At 49.6% G+C, this 21,169-nt stretch overlaps 1 protein-coding gene across 2 annotated transcripts; it reads left to right on the top strand.

Annotated features, from left to right (window-relative positions):
* On the top strand, positions 1-20,432 carry LOC6597708 (protein lozenge). Of its 2 annotated transcripts, none has more exons than XM_026990647.1 (6): positions 1-145; positions 836-1,824; positions 4,489-4,728; positions 10,509-10,622; positions 12,312-12,692; positions 18,821-20,432. In XM_026990647.1, the coding sequence occupies exons 2-6, from the start codon at positions 1,008-1,010 to the stop codon at positions 19,870-19,872; spliced, it is 2,604 nt and encodes an 867-aa protein (XP_026846448.1). In that variant the 5' UTR covers positions 1-145; positions 836-1,007; the 3' UTR covers positions 19,873-20,432. The 2 variants fall into 2 exon arrangements, with proteins under 2 accessions (XP_026846448.1, XP_002022859.2); XM_002022823.2 differs by having other exon boundaries at positions 1-149.
* The last annotated feature ends 737 nt before the right edge of the window (positions 20,433-21,169 follow it).

Below are 21,169 nucleotides of genomic sequence, written 5' to 3'. Positions count from 1 at the left end.
TTTAGTACGACCCGCGAGCGCACCTGCTCGACCCACCCACACATGCTCGTGTGCCCGCCCAGATATCCGTAGTTGTGTGATCGATCTCTTTTTTTTAACAACTATTTCATGAAGAGGGAGCAGCACTCTTTCCGTGTCTGTGTGTGTAAGTGAGTAGAAACAGTTAAATTAAAAAAAAAAAAACGCGCCAAAATTGCAACTTTGAAAAGTGAACTGAAAAGTGTTCGAAGCTGAAACCAAAACCGATCCAAATGATTCAAGAATATCCCCGAAACGCTCAGCATATTCCCGGCAAACTCTAAGCAATATTTGAAAAAAGATTTGAAAGCTATTCCAGAATTTCGAGTATCTTTGCTGGTGTTATTCGGAAAAGCAAAAACAAGAAAAGGGGGCCCGTCCCCGGTCCAGTGATCCGCAGAAGAACCAAAAGCAATCCAGCCCACAAACCAAATAGTAAATAAGAACACATGTACATATCTATGTACACAAATGTATAACAACAAAGTGTAGTGCAAAACGGAGAGCACAGAGATCATCTATACGAGGCATGCTCGGAACAGCAACTAATTCCAGTGATAATTTTTGTGACTAATTTGTCGGAACGAGCACCAGATAGGGAAAGAGTCGGAACGGCGGGAGTTGGCAGCGCCTCAAAGTAGGCAGCGGCATCAAATGGACACAGCCTCCACGCTATCCTCTTCCGTTCTGTTCCACTCGGTTCCACTTTGTTCCACTCTGTCCGCCCTGTTTCATTCAGTTCTGTGCTGTAGTGCCAAAATCAATCAATTTTTGATATAGTTTCTTTCGGTTTTGCTTATTGTTTTTGTCGGTCTAGAGATAAGGATTTACGGATGAATGAACAAAACACTTGCCAGTCGATAAGCGCCCTCCAGCAGCAGCTTCAGCCCGCACTGTAGACTGATAAAAGGCAGAGAAAGGAGAGAAAAGAGAAAGAAGGAAGCAGCTCGAAAGCAGATCAAAGTAAACCGATCCGAGGGCCGCGCCGAATGCATTTGCATCTATTGGCCAGCGACCCAGCAAAAACGCAACAGTCCATCAGCAGCAGCAGCAGCGGCAGCAGCAGATCCAGAGGAAGATCCAGCGGCCGCCGCCCCCATACGGGTGCCTCCTCAGCAGCAGCAGCAGCAGCAGCAGAAGCAGAAGCAGGAGCAGAAGCGCTAGAGTCCACCACCCCCGATCCCGCCGCCAGCGACGCGGGCCCTGCCACTGTGGCGCCCGTCAGCATCGCTGGCCCCGGCCGCCTGGCGCGCAGCATCAACGGCAGCAGCGTCGGCAGCCACCACCCACACTCGTACTACCCCCCCTATCCGCACCACTACACCCACAATCCTCACTCGCATCCGCACCTGCAGCACCTACAGCATCACCACCATCCGCACCACGCGCACCCGTCCCACCACAGCATGGTGACATCCTCCACCTCGCCCACGGGCAACGGCTGGAGCACGCCGGGCGACTACAAAGGGGCCACGGCCGCCACCGCACCTGCCGCCCCGTCGGTGGTCACGGCCGCCACAGCATCCACAGCCGCTGCCGCCGCCGCCGCATCGGTCATGTGCGAGGTCCTGCCCTCCAGCAGCGCCAGCGTGGGCAGCAGCTCTCCAACAGGTGGGGCCAGCAACGGCACGGCCCACAGTGGACACAGTGGTGGCGGCAACAGCAGCAGCACCACTACTGCCACCACCACCACCAACAACAACAACAACAACAACAACAACAACAACAACAATGCAGTGCATCAGGATCTGCTGTGGATGGAGAGGCTGGTGCTGAAGCGGCAGCAGGAGCATCCCGGGGAGTTAGGTGAGTAGTGGGTATGATCAGAATATCAAAACAAGATCATCTACTTATAGTAAATATATGTATAGCATATACTTCGAGTATAATAAGAGTGGGGAAAACAACACTCCCTTTGTGTGTGGAAAGATCGTGCTACGAGGTTCAAAGAACCCTACTGAGGATAGGTTGTATTCGTAGGAAGAAAGGATAAAGTACCTACATATAGCCTTGAAAGGGATCAATAGTCCGAAGTGCCATAAAAGCATTTAAAGTCTGTTCCGAAATTATTTTCGAAATTTATTGGGAGTTGGCCAAATTGAACCCATTCAAATCAACAAAATCCTATAAGGCAGATGATTCCTGCGAAAAGCTCTTCCCCAAAGATAGTCCTATCCATTCGAAGAGTTTTGCACCAAGCCAATCTCAAAGTCTTTGGTACGTTAAGGAGGTTATATGTATATTTTGTGTTGTTACTGAATTTTTTGCTGATTTTAATAGTTAAGTAACTACTACCACAAATAGAAAAAACCCCTTTTCATTGTATGTATTTTCAAGCATTTTGGCCAGCCATTGCAGAAGTTCGTTAAACTTCTTTGGACGCTCTTAATTGCTTTCTTCCAAGCAATGCCTTAAGAATCGAATATTGAAAAGATAAGCTGGAAAATTCATGGAAGAATGCATTGGAATCGTATGGTTCTTGTGTTCGAACTTCGAATTGATTTAATCGAAAGTTTCCACGAAATATGAAACTGATCATAGTCTGGCCGATTAAGGAGCCACATTGGAAAAGTGTCGAAACACTGTGAACAATTTGGCAGGCTGAAATCTGAGAGTCTTTTGCACCAGTGCTGACAGGATAGATGAAAGGTGCTGAATATTCGAGTGAAAGGAGGTCGGAAACAAGCTGAGAAGATAATGAGTTGTCGTGCAGCTCCTTCTCTAAATAGGGCTCCAGATGGAATGGTCCGTAGATAGATGGTTCAAGCACTACTCTCCTGTACTTGCAGAGGGCTTTCTTTACGGAGCAAACACACACACGACTTTAGCTCGTGTCCAAGCTGTGATTGGGGAGAGGGGGTCAGGGGGATCGGTGATGGATAACCCGATCCCAGTGAGGCAGCGCACATTCTTTGCCGACTCTTGCCACATCCTTGCGCATGCACTTCTGAGGCTTCCTCTGCTCCGTAATGATCTTCATCGTCGTCGTCACCGTCAGCATTATCCATTATACCATTCCCTGGCTTGTCGATGTCAACGGATGATGATGTCAAAATTGTGCCTTCCACTGTTCACGATGACGATGACGATGATGGTGATGATGATGGGGCATGCAAGCCCTGAATATGCGTAAATTGATATCAATAATTGTTATTGATATCCACATCAACGCACGAGTCTTTGGCCTTTGGCTGCTTGGGAGCTTCCTCTTCTCGCTGCCTGTTGAACTTTCCTTTCAACTTCAGCCAGATACGAGTATCAATGACCCGAAATGAAAGCTGCTAATGAAATCTCAGCTCCGACCGTTCAGCCCCTCCTCGACAGCCGAATCTGCTCAGAGACCTGGATAATTAGCTGGTGAACCAGTTTCCTCCCTACAGCAGCACATACTGGCACTCGCACTCACTATACTATTCATAACTGGTGCTCCTTCATATCCATGAGGTTGATATCGAATTGCAGCAGGATCAGGAGCGATTAGCGAGCCTTTTGGATAAGCTTTCGGCTTGGAAAGTTTCTCTCAATCAGAGAAATAGGGTTACTCGTTCTACTCTACTATCTTCAGATATTTTCGGTGATTTTGTACTCTCAAGGAAGGCCAACTCGTTGTTCCTGTTGGGTTGCAAAACAGGAGGGCATTCCTTATTCAAAATTGGAAAAAATGAAAGCGATTGAAGTTCCGAACTCAACTTAAATTTCAAATAAATTCACAATTATAGATAATTATGTATTTCGAGGTCGTTTAAAGGCACACGACACACGCGCCGATGGGAGAGGAGAGGTGAGGAGAGGAGAGTATGCAAAACTGTTGAATCAATAAGATACTCGATTTCGATCAGAGAAATTTTTGACAGACTTTGAGGCCCAAATTAATTTGTTATCCGAAACAAAGGCCGTCCTATCAATCAATTATCTGCGCCACTAGCTCTGCCAGACCGACCGACCCACCCACAGTAGTTCCGCTTGGCCCACTTTCAGCACCAGGTCAAACGTCAAAAGTCAAAAGTCATCTGGCAACCCTTACCCCCTAACCCCTAACCCCTAACCCTTTCCGTCCGTCCAGCCGTCACTCAGCAGTTCTCCAATCACCTCCACATGACGTGGTATCCCTAGACGGACTAATTAATTATGCACCACCGGATGGCGGGTTGCGGACACTGGATTCCGGATTCCGGACTACGGACTACGGACTCCGGACACTCGACATTGGAAAACACTCCATGGATGATTGATGGTCAGCGGTCGGGTGGGAGCTGCGACTGTGGGTGGGGGGGGGGGGAGGGGGCATAAAAACAAACTATAAATAATTGAGCGTTTTTACACAATTTGATGGCCATCCTATTATGATTTAATGAACTGAACGATGGGGAACCAAATGCTAATCGAACCATTCCATGCCTCTTGCTTTTGCTTTTGCTGTTGCATCCTGCATCCTGCATCCGGCATCCGGCATCCGTTATTTTATTGCAGTGCGCACGAGCAATCCTTACTTCCTGTGCTCCGCCCTGCCCTCCCATTGGCGCTCCAACAAGACGCTGCCGCTGGCCTTCAAGGTCGTTGCTCTGGCGGAGGTCGGCGACGGCACCTACGTGACCATTCGCGCCGGCAACGACGAGAACTGCTGCGCCGAGCTGCGAAACTGTACCGCCCAGATGAAGAACGACGTGGCCAAGTTCAACGATCTCCGCTTCGTGGGACGCAGCGGACGAGGTGAGTGCGGTGCTCCTGAGCGCCACTAATTGGGGGAGTTCTATTTGGGGAAATTTCTAAGAGCAAATCCAGAGAAGAACGGGCTTACAGGATAGGTTAGGGTATGGATCTGTCTCGGATCAAGGATCAGTCGATCGATGACTGATAATGATACAATCGATAATGATACAATAAGAGCAGTCGTTTAAAGGACATTCACCTTTTCCCATCCAAAGTCCGCTGTCCACTGTCCGCTGTCGGACTGCTCCTTCCCACAGTTCCAGTTTCCCAAAAACTCAAAACCCAAAACCCAAAACCCAAAACCCTAAAACCCCAAGAAAAAGATCCCGAATTTGGAGAGCGGAAGCTCTTTGGCCCCAATCGGAAGTGCATTGATTGAGTGACATGCCGAAAGTGCTCCTTCCTTCTGCGCCCTTCCGAACTGTCCTCCGAACGCTCCCTTCGGCCACCGCCAGCACCAGCAGCAGCACCACCACCAGCGGAGTGAGGCAGCACCGACTGCAGATCGGTGGTACAGCAGTCGTCACATTAGGCTGCAGTTGGCGCTGGCCCCGGGCCAACATGCAACACGAGGCGGCACACAAAAGTTGCACTCCATTCAAATACGAGTAATCGTGCATATCCATATCCATATCCATATCCATATGCACTTAGATCGGAGGCGTCACGCAAGGCTTAGGTCTGGTCCGGCCTGTCCTGGCCTGGTAATCGATTTGAACCCACAATTAATGTGGAATTTGGCAGGGGCACGGGCACGGACACGGGCAAGGGCAAGGGCATGGGCAGGAGCACGAGCATGGCTGGCCAGGTCGAATGTTGCATAGAATTTGCAGAAGCAGCAGTTGGTTAATTAGCTGCAACTGTTGCCTTTGTCCCTGTCCCTGTCCCTGTCCCTGTCCTGCCTCTGCCTCTGCCCCAGCCTCAGCCCCAGCTTACGACTTGCCCTCAGACGTCCCTCGCGCTGGCTTGTTGCCTCTCTGCGAACTCTGAAAATTGACGGCTCGTGCCGCAAAAGGGCCAAAACAAAATAATTACAACAATGACCCAGCCCGGGCCAGGACAAACCAACCCGAGAGCTAGAGCCTAACCGAAATGAAACTGAAACTGGGACTAGGACTGAGAGGCATGCAAATAACAAGCTAATGATGTAAGAACATAAACGTTGACCAAATTGTCAGCGACAGGCAGCAACAGTTCACTTGGCTTAATGGTCACGCCCCCACAACCACTCCCACTCCCACTCCCACTCCGGTCCAGCCCCAGCCGTTGGACGCGCGCTGGAATCGCGAGCGAGCGAGCGAGCCGCCGGCACGCGGACAGCCATCGGCGGACATCATGCAGCGATTTCTGATTAGATGACAAAGCGCAAAAACAACAGAAAACAATGAGACCATTAAAATGCCAAAAGGGAAACCTGCACACAGGATACAAGTCCGAGGAGTAATCGAAGCCAGGGATACCCTGGAAGGCCACAGAATCCCCGAAGACTACGCCCAGAGAGCTTCAGATGGAAAGAGGCAACTTTATATGAAGGTTGAATGTGGGAGCATATCCGGATATATGTATATAGTGAATAATCTTATAAGACATACCTTAAGATTTATCTAGAGACAAGATCAGATAAATAGAAAACAAAATACACGTTTCCATCATGAAGTACGAGTATGTATGAATTCGAGATGCGAAATTGAAATGCCCCCGAAAATTTTGGGTCGGTTCCTTAGATTTACAGTGTCCAATATCCTGCTCAATGACAGTCGTACAGTCCGGATCATCATTCCCTGGAACATCCACGGTATCAGACAATACCATTGGCTCCCGCTTAAAATTTCCTCTGCCTTTTTTTGTTTGCTTCGTTTTCGTTTTCGATGCGATACGATGCGAGTGGGGGGTGGGGGTTGGGCGAGTGAGAGTTGCTTTCCAGTTATTAAGTGGGCTGACAGCCCAGTCGTGGGGCGTGGCAAGTTATCGCCTCTCGGCCTGGCCTTGTCATGCGTCGACGACATGTTTTTTAATTTTCCGTCAGCGACAAAACCGAAAACCGAAAAGCGAAAACCAAAAACAGAAAACCCAAATCTAAATGGGAACCTCCATCTGATGTTGGAGATCTGAATCTGATGCTGATTCGGACATGGAATGGCAGCGGAGTGGGACAGACAGGGAGACAGACTCTTTGCAGATCGATGACTGGTTGATTGGGCTCACTTATCAGCGCTCATCATCATTATCATCATCATCGTCCGCATCCATCATCCTCCTCATAAGCGGGCAATCATATCAAAGGGCTTGACTTTTCTGGCGATGCGATTTAAACAAAGGACACAACACGCACACAGCAAATGAAGGACACGCGCCCAAAGGATTTGTTCGCATGGCCACCCCCCCTGCTTGAAAGCCCGTACGGGCTGGGTCCCTGATCCGACTTAGTGGTTGAATAAGAGGCTAGGAGAAGCCCAAGTCCGAAGTGAGTAGATTTTAGCCGGCTAATAGGATGAATATTTTAAACAACAATCCAACAACCAAGAGAGAGTTCTCATTAAAGTTGATTTTTATCTACTCTTGTGTGGATATCTCCCTATTCTATGAAGAGTTAGTTCTCATTGCAATATAGATTATGGCACAATTTCGTGTAAGATGAAAGGCGGTACATGATGTGCACAGTGTACTAATTACTAAGAGGAAGTTTTTCATCAATCCCGCTTTCGAATAACCCATGTTCTAAGCTTAACAGCTATGCTATATAGTACTACTGCTAGTAGTACTTACTACTCGTTCGTATTCCATATGTTTCTATGGTTATGGCGGTATCAGGGTGGGAACTTTTGCTCCCTCCTGCTTCTGATGCTATCCATCGCAGATCGGAGACCACGGAATCTGTTCACTTCCTTGTGGGGCAGAGTTTCCCAGCAATTATCAGAGCTACCATCCACTGACACAGCTCTTGCATAACACACTCGCACATATGTTTATTTGTTGTTGTTCGTTTGTTATATTCCGCGGGATATCAGTCGAAAGCTTATCGAACGCTAAATGCTCGGTTTGTGCCGCTCGTTCCCACAGAGTCACGGCTTCGTTTGTTCCCATCGAAAAGGGTTCTTGCAGCGCTACGATAGCTCAGATCCGAGCTGGGGCTGGACTTATCGGCTTCTGGCTATTGCTCATGGCTGTGAGACTCGCGATTCAGATATAAATTCAGACATACGAGTAGTACGGATTACGTGTATGCATAAGTATTAATAGACTCCAGTATGGTCGGGTGTTTAGAGTGCGTGAGTAAGTAGATGAGTAGTGCTCAAGTGATTCTGACTCTGACTCTGACTCCAGCTCTGATGATGACTAATTTGGAGTCGGATTGGACTCCCTAACACAACAATCCCCAATCTCCAGCTCCAGCTCCAGTTCCATCCCTATCCCTATCCCTATCCCTATCTCTTTTGTTCGGCTTTGGTTTTGTGCCCATTACGGTTATTATCGCTCTCATTTCGGGGTCTTTAGTGGCTCTCGTAGCCTGATATTTTATCATTATGCCAAAGACAAAAGCCAGCCAAAGGCAGCAATAACATTTTCATATTACTCTAACGAACTTTTACATACGACTCGGTGCAGATGGAGTTGTATTTCTAGACAGCTGGAGAGTTGTAGAGCTGGGAGCTGGAGTGCTGGAGAGCTGGAGAGAAGCTTGCTCCAGTTTGCTCTCATTTGAAAAATTACCCAAAAAGGAGCTCGCGCTTGAGGCCTATTTAACAGTTTACTTCTTTCTTCTTTTGCTGCTTTTGATTAATTTGCGTTCACGTTTCGATAGATCTTTCTTTGAGCTGAGAGGCTGGGGCTGAGGCTGGGGCCGGGGCTGGGGCCGGGGCTGGGGCCGGGGCTGGGGCTGAGCTGAACAGACACGCACGGCAACGATTTCGGTTTCAGTTATCCAATTCGAGGCAATTCTTACGGCGTAATGAAGACATTTCGAAGACAAACCCAAAACGCTTTCTAACTGATGGCCAGCCATTTGGGGTAGCATCTGAGGCCTAAATACCCATTCAGGCAATCGCCACTCGGCTCCAAACGGCTCTTCGTGGTTTCGGATTTGACTTCGGTTAATGAACTTGCCCCACACATCAGGCATCCAACATCAAACATCAAACATCAGACATCAGACATCAGTTGAGCGATCAAATCTTAAATTACACCTACAGTCACAGAGTCACAGAGCGGCATGGAGAGAGACAGACAGAGAGTTTGATTCTCTTTTGTCATGGCAGTCCTTCATTGGAACTATTTGGAATATACTTACGTATGTACATACCCAGGGAATGCTTCAGAGGATGCGATCAGATCCAGATGATCTGAAATAAAGATCAGAAGACGTTAGCTGGGAGGGGTATTTGAAGAGGCTCTTGCACTCTTGTGCAACCCGCAATATCCTTTACTCTCTAGCCCTTGATCCCCCCTCCGCCCACTGCAGTTCCTCTCTGCGTAGGTGTTCAATGAGAGGAAGCGGCTGTGGGATGTGGGGGATGGGGCTGGGATGGGGATGCGACTGAGGTTTCTGCGGTCAGCATGGATGGGTTGTTGCCACTCGGTATGCACCCGGGGGACGGGAGACGGGAGACGGGAGGCGGGAGCCGGGTCTGCCCGACCTGCAGCTGCAACAGCAACAACAATGTCGCTTTTGTGGGCTTTTCGTGGGTGTAATTGTGCTTGTGTGTCCATACTTTTACCGTCCATATGTACTCGTACATTCAGACTTTTATTTGTTTGTTTTTTTTCCTGCCGATTCAAGAAGGAAACTGCAGCAATCGGACTGCACAGACAGACTGTCTGACGGACAGACAGACAATGTCAAAAAGTGCAAAATAAAAACAAAACGAAATTCATTTAATGCTTTTACCCACAATCGATACATTTTGTTGACCAAACGCCGACTAGTCGAGCGGCCATAAATAGTGCAAACATTGGTCAAGCCCCTGGCCCCTGCCCACTGCCCCCCTGCCCCCCTGCCCCTGGCCACGCCCCTGCCTCGGTGGCCACAATGTTGCCCCGAAACTGGGTCCTGCTCTGGGGTGCGGAAGACAGGTTGCAACAGTTCTTCATTTAATGCCCATTCCGCGGGCCCGAGTAACTTTGGCGGCAGCCATTGAGGCGGGATAAACCAAATTTATGTCAAGAGTTCAAACAAATTGCACCGCGGGCCGGCGAGACTGGGATGTCTGGGGATGCCCGAAGTAAGGAGTGCCCTGGAAGTGCAGCCTCCGAAATTAGCAGATTAGCATTTGAGGAGCAGTTCGATCCGAACACAAAGTAACACACACCTATCCCCCTCTGAAGAGAAGCGTGTGAGCCGGGGGTTGGCGCACGACGGAAGCGAGTGCTCAGGGGTCGTGCACCCCACACACAGTACGTTCCACATATAGTAATGCCACAGGCCTAAAATTGATGACAGGTCCCGTCCCGCGTTCGTGTAGACCACAAAAGATCCACAAACAGAGGAACTGTGGCTCTTCAAGGGTAAGCCCACACACAGAAACACACGACGCGTGTTCTCGGGATGTTCGGGGTTCTGGCCATTTGTGTCTTGCAAATTGATTCCGGTAGCAGCCAGCCCTTGCCCATGCCCATGCCCATGCCCATGCCCATTGAGGTCGTCGCATAAATCAGCGAGCGACGTTTAGTACTGAAACGACTGACTGCCAAACTGCCATTCATAACGTACAATATTCATCTCTCCTTCTCTTTCTCTTTCTGGTTGCCCCTTCTGGTTGATGCTGCTGCTGCTGCTGCTGCAGGGAAGAGCTTTACGCTGACAATCACGGTTGCAACGAGCCCGCCACAGGTGGCAACCTACGCCAAAGCCATCAAAGTCACCGTCGACGGACCTCGGGAGCCGCGCTCCAAGACAAGTAAGTACGGGTACGAGTGGGGCCCATCCCATCACCCATCCACCCATCCTCCATCCTCCATCCTCCATCAGATACCATCACCGTGTATGTATGCGTGTATGTATTACATGGGAAGTGGTAACATTGTTTTGGGCAATTAGCAATTATCACTTGCCACAACTATTCACAACACAAAAGAGTACAACAGAACAGAACAGAACAGAATAGAAAAGAAAACACTGCGCGAATGTGGCAAGGGAAAGGACTTTCCGGGCTGCCACCCCGCAGCGTTTTGGGTTGCAACATGTGTTTTCCGGCTTGCGTGCGGGGTGGAGGCGGTGGCGGAGGCGGAGGCGGCAGCAGAGGTCACTCGCTCGGGTCGCATTAGACAAGTGTCTAATCAATGTAAACAGCTAAGCCGATCCGATCCGATCCGATCCGATCTGCTCAATTGCCGGTAAACATCCTAAGTCCCCCTAATCCCCAGGGCACACACGAAGTCGAACTGGAACAGAAGGTCTCGTTTCGTTTCGTTTCGTTTCCTTTCGTTTCTCTACATTCCATGCCAGTTCCACTGCCATTCCACTCGATACCGCTCCACTTACGAGCAGTATGCACTTCTCCTCCTGTTGTTGAGGATCGTATGACAGTCGATGGCAGCCATCTTTGGCAGTCATTCGCTCGGGAAGGTGTTTGAAAAGTGCAGCCGGTTTTAGCCGACTGACTGACTGGCCTGGCCTGGCCTGGCCCTGTCCCAAGAGGAGGGCAGTTCGCAGTTGCAGTGGCTGTGGCAGGGGCAGGGGCAGGGGGATAACGCTTCTGCCTCTTACGGTTTCTGAAAATTTTGCGGTTTTCAAAGAAAACCTTTTTTTCTCGCTTTTGTTTTTTGCGTATTGAGTTTTTAGTTTGTGTAATGCATATATGAATTAATTTTTTTCTCGCTCTTTATATTTCGTTAATGCATTTTTAGGTCTTCGCTGCATCGTTAATCGTATGTGTACGTGTACATAGGGGGGCTATAGTATGTACTCATGCACATGGTATATACTCGTACAAAGAGGTAACGTACAGCTTGAGTTCACCTTGAGTTTGTGCTAATTACGGAGACTTTCAGACGCAGGACGCAGGGTTCAGGGCAGGACGTTGTTGAGTGCCGGCAGAAAAGCGAAATTGCAGGCACGGAGCAGAGCAAAATGGAGTCTCCCTTTTCGGGCGATAATTATTCCATTACCCAAAAGACTGATCGGATCTTTAAAGAGCACAAAGCACTCATGGAATCCATCATTAATTGTACTGAGGAATACATAGGATGTTTTAGGATGTACTTAAGAGAAGGTTTATAATTGTAGAGCAGTTTCATATTAAATGGAAGAGTTTCATTTGATAAAAAACCCAAATAAATACAGATTTCTCGCATATTCCGCTGAATGCTTCGCCTGCCTCGGTCCAATCCTCAATTTCGGATGAGCGCTCATGTTCGATGGCTTAAAGCTGCTTACATTATTATCGATGGATTCATTTCCGGTTGAGCAATGAGTTCAAAGGTGTATTTCTGATTGTACCTCTCTGTTCCCCCTCCGCTTCTCCCTCCACCCTCACCAGTTCCCACCTCAAATTATTGGGTTTATATTCTTGGTATCGGCATATATGTACAATCTATGTATAGATTTGTCCCATCACTAATCGAGGCGTAACCATTTCACTCGGCAGGTCCTACCGGCGGTCCTCATTACCGCGCCCTCGGCCTGGGCCAGCGGCCCTACATCGACGGCTTCCCGAAGACGCTGCACGAACTGGAGACGCTCCGGCGCTCGGCCAAAGTTGCGGCCGCGACGACGGCGGCGGCGGCTGCGGCCACAGCGGCCACGGCAGCCACAGCAGTAGCAGCGGCCGCAGCATCGGTGGCACTGCCCGGGTCCACCACCACAGGCGGAGTCGGAGTCGGAGTCGGAGTGGGAGTGGGAGTGGGCGGTGGCAGCAGTGGCAGCGGCGCGGGTCTGGTGCAACAATTGAGCAGCAATTACTCATCTCCGAATAGTACAATCAACTCGGATTGCCAGGTCTACAAGCCGAATGCGCCCCACATCCAAGGTAAGGGTTCCCTAAACATATACGTAACTCCCCATTCCATTCCTTTGAATGCCCAAAGCTGGCCACCACTCTTGGGTATGTATTGATGTCTGGCTGTCTGTAGCTCTGTCTTGTCTGGGTCTGGGTCTGGGTCTGGGTCTGGGTATCTCTGGTTGACTGGCACCAGGCGGCCTAAACGTTTTAATTGAGTTAATCAACCTGCCATTCACCCAATACCCCCGCCCAAACCCTTCGCTCGCCCCCGTCTTCCAGTCCGCTGGGCCCAACACCGAATTTAGTCTTCATCTCAGTGTATTTTCGGAACCTTTTTTTTTTGGCAGTCTATCGCTAATTTATTTATTTTTTCAAAGCTCAGATTAAAAATAGTTCAGCGTTGACGCTTGTCCGCAGACTGTTTTTCTATATATAAATTGGTATTTATATAATACGTATCCCTATCGCCATCCCCATCACCATCCACATCCCCATCCCATGACCATCGGGAAGTTCAAGGAATGGCCCCCAAATGGTCGAAAGAAAAGAGAGCCTTGGAGATATCAAAAGTTGAGGGAGGTGACCCCAACCGTGACCACTCAAAGGATCCGTCCATGAGAACGAAACCCCTGTAATCGATTCAGGAAACAGCCCATTAGACTATTTTGGCAATATCCGAAGGTGTACTCGTAATATGACATTCCATTGCTAATCCAATACGATTACATACGATATCCCAAAAGTCTCAACCGAAAATGTCGTAATTTTCGCACTTCAAGCCGCACATTACGAACGCTAAATGCCACGTGCTACGCATAGAAGTCTACCCTCTGGATTCTACCAGTTTTATTTCTGCCAATTTTAAGAGGCCTGTCCAGAGAGCCAGTCTCTACTCCACTCGCAATCTGACTGATGGACAGCCAGAATGTCTGACAAGAAATGGAAAATTTCATTTGCACTCGTTTTCGATTCGATTCCGAGGCGTAACTTTGGCTTCATTTAATTTGCATTCATTTCGATGTAGCGTGGCTGTAAAAATGTGCCCAAAAAACCGAAGGGCTTATGCGAGGGGGGACAAGACATCGGACAAGCAGCTGGAACCGGCATCTGACTCACACATGAGTCAGTGGCCAGCTTGGAACTAGACGAATCTGAAGCAGAAACTGCTGTGTTAAGCCCAGACTCGGAGCGTTTTGCTTATGCTAATTAATTTATAAATGTTTCTTTTTGAATACCCTCCCTCGAAGGGGCTTATCAACTATTGCTAAGCCATATGATGGGCCATTCGGCGGGGGCACATATAAGTGAGTGTATGGGTATCCAAATATACTCTTCTGAATGATCTATTCTGATCCCTCTATATCTGGTTGTAGGTAGTATATTCCGGTTGGAACCCAAAAATGGCTTTAAATTAGATTAAAGTCGAAGGAATTGTCATACGAGTATAGCTCTAAGAGACAGATATTTCGCAAATGCAGTTTCGAAGCAAATTCGATCACAGTCGGACATTAACTCTACGGACAATCTCCATGAATCCATGGATTCTTCTAGGGTATTCCACGCTTTCCCCTTTGGGACTTTGGCTGCCGGCTGGCTTCATTGTTGGTAACTGGTTAAAGCCGAGGCGGGGGCCGAGTCAACTGGCCAGATACTGGCCAAATAAACGCAAATAAATTGTCAATACGGAATGACACATCGCATCGCATCGTTGTCGTCGTCGTCGTCTTTCAATTAGTCAAAAGGCAATAGCAACAAATGCAATGCGATTTGGTTTTTTTTTTTTTAATTTTTGGAGTGATTTTTTGTTGTGTATTTCGATGAAACCGGAAATGCCCGAAACGCGATGAACGCGAGAAATCCAAGTCGAAGTCGAAGTCGAAGTCGGAATCGGAATCAAAGCGTCGTCAATGGGGAAAAAACTCTCGAAGTTTTTGTTGTTGTTGCTGTTAAGTCATAAATATTTAAATGTGGCGCTTAAGCTGTTAATTTACACGAAATATCAAAGCAACAAAAGCTATCGAGCCCAACGAGTGCCAGAGAGGGGGCGAGAATGGACTGAAAGATCCGAGAATTCAGCGGAAATCATTGCGAATTTCAAAGAAATCAGGATTGGATAATGCCACACAAAGAGTATATGTTGGATGAATGGGAAGTGGTATGGAATGATGATGATAATTGATGATAAGTAAGTGCGCTGCGCGGATAGATAGGGCAAGAAAACTGAAAGGAAGAATGGAAATCGAACGAAGAGAGTAGCGCACAATTATACATTTCATTCGGAACTACGGAATTGATATATGTATACCGCCAGAATGAAACAGTGGAATAGAACGAAGAACTAATATGATTCAAAAGGGAACAATGGGATGGAAACAAGATTAGTATCAAGGGAATAGAGTTTTGGGAATGATCACGGCTGATCCAGTAAGATCCAAACCTTCCGTGATAGATCCCTGCGATCCCTGGGATCCAGTTGCACTTGCAACAGTTTCCAAATTGTTTCTAATTGTTGGCAGGGGCGGGGCTGGGCGCTGGAGTATCGCAAGCACCTGGACACTTTGCAGAGAGACTGAGAACTCGTTCACGAGAAGCTGCCTGCATCAACCATCCATAATTACGTGCATCATCTGTGCATCTGCCGCAGAACTCACACTTGGGCTTTGGCGTTGGCTGCTGCTGCTGCCTTCGTGTTTGCATTCATTAAATATTTTTGAGGCATCAATTCTGAGATTCTGAGAGCGAGAAGTGCAATATGCAAATTCAGCCAAGGCGGGATGTGAGCGGAGGCGGGGTGTGAGCTGGGGGCTGGAACTGTGGCTTTGGCTGTGACTGCAACTGGACCTGGGCTTGGACCTAGGGCTTTTTCGGTGCGCTCTAAGCCACAAATCAATCCAAATGCGGTTGCGCAGCTGTTGCAGCAGCAGCCGCAGCCGCCGCAGAGCCGACCGACGCTGCCACGTTGCAAGATGCAGGCAACACCTGAGTGGGGCATGGCGCCGAAGGGGAGAGCAGCGAGTGAGGGGCTCACACACACAAACAACAACAATGTCACATATTGAAATGAATCTTTTTGGCCCATAAAACAGCAACAACTGTGGCAAGCCATCAATGGCTGCAGTTGCCCCCTGGCACACTGCATCTCTCCGCTCTGCTTTAAAGACCCAATACCGAGAGTCCCCGACAGCCGAAAAACCGCAAACTCACTTCCGTTTCGTATCGCTGTTGTTGCCGTGGGTTCTGCCGCCATTTTCCACAAAGGCAGCACTTTTTCTCTTGCTCTTTTTCTGAAGGCACAGACGCACTTTAATTAAAATTACTTCAAGACTCCAGATCCTCGCCAGCTCCTCTCCTCCGCACCCTTCTGTTCTGTTTGTGTTTCTTGTGGATCTTCTTGCTCTTATTGGAGACACTGTGCGACTCTTGTGCTCTCCTTCTGACTGCCTTCCTTCTGTTCTGTTGGGCTTTTGGCCCGTTTCGGAGGAGGGTCGGAGAAGCCTCCAACGTTCCAGCGTTCCACTGCTGTGGTTTCTGTTGGCTGGCCCGATCGGGCTGCATCCGCTACGGCAACACTCCACTCCCCGCCTCGCCCCGCCCCGCCCCGCTCCCTACCGCTGCACCCAATGAGCGGATACGAGTGTACCGGGCGGGGTGAAAATCGAAGATATCCGGTTGGAGCCGTGGGATCTGCTGGAGGAAGTCCAAGAGTACTCGTACTCGTAAATTGACAACAGAAAAAACAGCAAAAAAACACGAAATTAGAGTTTGAATGAAGAGACTACTCCCCTTATTCTCCCGCCCCGCTCGCCTTAGCCGGTTGCAGTGGCAGTGGCAGACTGTGCGTATACGCAATTAAAGGCCCAGGGTACTGCCTGGTGGGGTCCGGGATCAAGGAGCCTCCACCCTGGGGCGAATAATTCCACGTGCCAACAGAAAATTGCACCGTCTGAACGGCACTGACCTCCTCCACCCTTCCCTTCGCTTGCCACTAACCCTGGTACCCCCCTAACCCCTACCCCACCCTTGCTAACGTGGCTTTCATCCAGTGCGTTTCGCTTCATTGCAACCTCATTTGCCTAAGCTTGCGGTAGTGCCTCCTCCTCCTCCTCCTCCTCCCTCTCCACCGTCTCCTTGCTGCTGCTGCTGCTGCTGTTGCTGTTGGCTGCAACGCAATTTGCGGCTTAATTGAAACATTAAAATGTGATAAGTGCCGGGTGAAAAGTTGCATGCAACTTGCAATTTTGGTACTACCTTTCATTAGTCGCTAGCCACCGCCCAACTGGGAAATGCCGCATTCAAGAGGGAAGGGGAAGGCGGTGGCGGTGGCGTTGGCGGTCGGGTGGTGTGGTGCGTGAGGTACGTTACGCATAGTTGATATCTACTATGTTTGATATTTGTTTTTCTTTCCACGAGTACACTGGCAGAAAAATGGGATTCCTCTGGGTTTATGTAAACGAAAGATGGCAATAGTCAGAGATCCTCTGATCAAGCTCTATGTCTTTCTTGAAGAATCATCTCAACGAAAGACTTGTTTTGTTTCACTTACACTTCACTTTCCCTGTCACACACGGAGCCCCTAAAAAACTGGCCAGCCCCATTTAGATTTACTTTCAGTTTCCAAATCATTACAGTGTATTGATCCATTCTTCTTTTGAGTTGAGCTTTTGGGATTCAGCAAGTGGACACTCCACACCAGAGGCCTGCCTCAACAGGCAACCAAATCGATTCGGTGGGATTCGGTATTCCCTTGGTTCGGAGTCGCAGGATTCTTTTTACATCGAATCACTCGCCCAAAACAGACTGAACGTCACATTCATTGTGTTAGATCCGAAAATTTCGGTTTTTGTTTCTCGCTCACTCTCTATTTGGGTTTCTGGTAGAGAGAATGACCAAGCAACACAATAATTGGCTGTTTCTCTTTTTGTTATTCGGAGCGATCCGAATCTGACTGAAGGAAGGATTCGTAGCAATCGAAGGCATTCAAGAGGCATGAGTATTTTCCAGCTGTGGCTTCATGAATCCTGTGGATTTGTGGATTGTGAGCTTGCCAATTGCCAAATTTGCCTTCTTTATTTTGCAGAGTGAATGCAAAGTATTTGGAAGATTCGATATCGTTTCTCTAAGTTCGAGTTATTGCCAAATACGAGCATCTCTAGAAGCTCACAAGCTGTATTGTGTGTGTGGGGTGCTGTGAAACATGTTACTTGGGATCTCCTCAGACACCTGCATTCTTTAATTTATTCTACAAGTATTCTACTTCGAATGGAGACCCATTCCTCGCACTTCCAAAGATCTGCAAGGTAAATTATCTGCTCTATCGTATGGCCTGTTGTTGTGGGATGGGATTCGGTATATCCTACCAACCCTTTCGGTCTCTTCTTCAGGTCTTGAATCATATTTCTTCTACCTGAAAGCTGATTTACTTTGAGCTAATTTCGCTTGTGAGTTTCGCTGATATCTTTCATTTGTCGTTTCTAATGAATTTAATTAATTAAGCGACATTTTTGGCGCGTACCTTTTTTGGACTTCGCTGGAAGAGTGTTTAGGATGGGGAGGGGGCAGGGGGAAAGGGCTACATAATTAATCAAAATATGAGAGCAAAGATTGCTAGTACGTGGAGGGTGGCCATGGGCATGGGCATGGGCATGGCCATGGGGGTGTGGATGGAGGCATGCCCCCCGCTGTGCGGGTGCGTTGTTAGGCAACGTCGCCAGAGCCAGAGTCTTGGAATTTTCTTTCGCCTGTCGCCTGTCGCCGCTTCTCGGCAATTTTCCTTAACCCATTGGCATGCAATGCCCACCCCCTCTCTGGCGGACTCCGTCTGAGGGTGGTACGGGCACGGATACGGGTACAGGTGTACCCGAGGACGGTGGGGACACCACACATGCATGCATGCCACGGGGCAAGTCCCCATCGATGTCGTTGCCATGCATATGAAATGATGTTTTCAATTAAACCCTCGGCCACGCCCAAGTGTGCAACTGACAAGTTGGAAAATTTCACCAGCGCCACGCCAGCGGCTGGAGGCATTCAAGGGTTAATTGGCCTCCAGCTGGCAAATTGTTGCTGTCTCCCCCTCCCCCTCCCCCACTCTCTCTCTCTCTCTCTCTCTCACTGACTAACCTCCTCTTTCCCTTTTCGTCTCTCTCTCTCTGCAGAAACCGATCTGATGGGCGCAGGGGAATGGACGGGATCCTCGAGCTCCGCAGCCGCCTACTACCACAGCCATGCCCACCATCCGCACGCCCACCACGCCCACGCCCATGCCCACGCCCACGCCCATGCCCACGCGCATCACCTGCAGCACCAGATGGCCCTGCCGCCGCCCCCACCGCCGCCAGCGGCGGCTCCAGTGACCAACGGAGCGGGCGGCATGGGCGTGGGCGTCGGCGTGGGCATGGGAGTCGGGATGGGCATGGGGGTGGGGATGAGCATGAACCACTACGGGAGCGGCTACGAGACGGCCAGCTCCCTGGACGCCGGCAACTACGCCCACCTGCCCGCCGTCCTGCCCGAAATGCACGGCCACGGCTTCGCCACGGATCCCTACCAGACCGCTGGCGGCTACGGAACGGGCGCCGGGGCCGGCAAGTCCGACCTGGAGAACCTCGGCGGCGGCGGATACGGGGCGGGGGGCTACAACAATGCGGCCGCCTGGTCGAACGGCTACAACAACTACCAGTACGGCAACTGCTCGGCCTCGGCGCAGTACGGTGGCACGGGGGGTCATTCTGCGGCCCCGCCCCCGCCACCTCCCCCGCCCGTGGTGCTCTACCCGCAACTGTACTCGACCGTCAACCAGAACCAGATCCACCTGCACCTGCACAGCAGCGAAAAGCTCGAGCAGTACCTGGGCAGTGCCAGCGACCAGCAGCTGACCATCAGCTCCCTCACGGGCAGCCGCTCCAGCATCGAGATCGGGCCTGCTGGCGGCCTGCTGGGCCTCACCGGGGAGCAGGAGCACCACCAGCACCAGCAACAGCAGCAGCAGCAGCACCTCCAGCAGCAGCCGCTGGAGCAGTCGTCGGAGGCCTCCAACCAAAGCTATCATCTGAGCCATCACCAGCAGCATCCCCACCAGCAGCAGCAGCAGCAGCAGCAGCAGCAGCAGCAAGCGGTGGAGCAGGTGCAACAGGGCGAGGGGGTGGGCGTTGAGGCACCGCGGGACGAGGATGTGGGCGATCTCACACAGGTTTGGCGACCCTATTGACCCAACCGGATAGCGGTGCCACTGCCAGCGAGGCCGCCACCGCCTCCGCCACCGCCTCCGCCACCGCCTCCGCCGCGCGCCTTCCTTCACATCGAGCTGAACTGAGGGCCAGGGGAAGAGGAAGAGAGGCGCCAACAACCAGAAGAACTGTACAATTTTTTTGTTTTTTTTTTACCCTAGGGATAAATACAAATACATATACATAGACGAGTATGTAAGAGTATGATTGCATGTGTACTATATCATAATAAGAGATCAGTGGGCCAGTAAGCTGTAAATACTTCATAAACGGAAGGAAGACTAAGGGATACCCCTAGAGATGGCCCTAGCTTCTAGTGCACCCAAGAAGGACATTTTTTTTTGTTAGCCCTAAGCCTAGACATGTGTACTATATGTGTACATTTAATCGATAATTCCGCACAATTATCTATAAATCGATGTATGGATACATTTTTTTTCTGTTACTTTTTGTGTGAATCTGCCAAACGATTCGAGAAGAGGATGAGAAGAGGAGAGGAGGTGAAGAAGAGCCGGAGATGGAGAGAAGACTACAAATAAAGTTATCGTATTTATTTAAATGGCTCACAGCAGCGGCTTTTTCTTAGCAGTTTCCACTGCTTTTGGTGTCCATTGATTTGTTTCGGGTTCAGGATTCTACTACTTCAGATGCTGTCCAAAAAGTGCACACTTTTCACTCCGTTGAGGCCCCGTTTCGAGTGGGAAATCTTTGGGAAATCTATGGGCCATTATGCAGAAATGTTGCACAAACCACAAGCGAAAAAAAGAATGATACAACCATCGCTTAATCGCTTAATTATGCGCATATTTTAGACTAGAAGCAACGGAAACAATTGTAAAATTGCAAACAGAAAATCGTACGGAGTGGGGTGGAGGAAACCTTAAAAATGTGCGTGTAAATAATAAATTAAAAATTATTGCAAAACAGAACCACAAAGTGGGCACAGAAGAGCGGGCCAGCCCCAGCCCCCCTGCCCCTCCGCCTCTTTGCCAATTGGATAGTTCTCTGCCGGGATGATCCCATCGGAGACCCAATCTCGCGCCGCGCCGCGCAGCTCTAGTTCTATTTTCGCCTCTCGCCTCTTGCGGTCGTCCCATGGCATAAATAAACACCGAACACCGATCTCCGATCACCACACACCACCCCTCCTCCGGCAGAAGCAGAAGCTCTCTGTGTAGTACGAGTAGGTGCCGCCATTGTTGCTGTAATGCTGTAATGCAGACCAGGCCAAGAGCCAAGAGCTGAGAGCTGAGAGCCAAGACAAGTCAGACCAGCCAA

Source organism: Drosophila persimilis, unplaced genomic scaffold, assembly GCF_003286085.1.
Source record: "Drosophila persimilis strain 14011-0111.01,24,50 unplaced genomic scaffold, DperRS2 tig00000606-arrow-arrow-pilon, whole genome shotgun sequence".
NCBI classification, from domain to species: domain Eukaryota; kingdom Metazoa; phylum Arthropoda; class Insecta; order Diptera; family Drosophilidae; genus Drosophila; species Drosophila persimilis.
Note: the sequence above shows the minus strand (reverse complement) of the source record. Positions and strands in the feature narration are given on the sequence as shown.

What these genes read in the sequence shown, in the direction of transcription:
- LOC6597708 (XM_026990647.1), top strand. Translation starts at nt 1,008, where the DNA reads ATGCATTTGCATCTATTGGCCAGCGACCCAGCAAAAACGCAACAGTCC. An exon ending in CGTGGGACGCAGCGGACGAG is followed by an intron (nt 4,729 to 10,508) that starts GTGAGTGCGGTG and finishes CTGCTGCTGCAG; the next exon opens with GGAAGAGCTTTACGCTGACA. An exon ending in GAATGCGCCCCACATCCAAG is followed by an intron (nt 12,693 to 18,820) that starts GTAAGGGTTCCC and finishes CTCTCTCTGCAG; the next exon opens with AAACCGATCTGATGGGCGCA.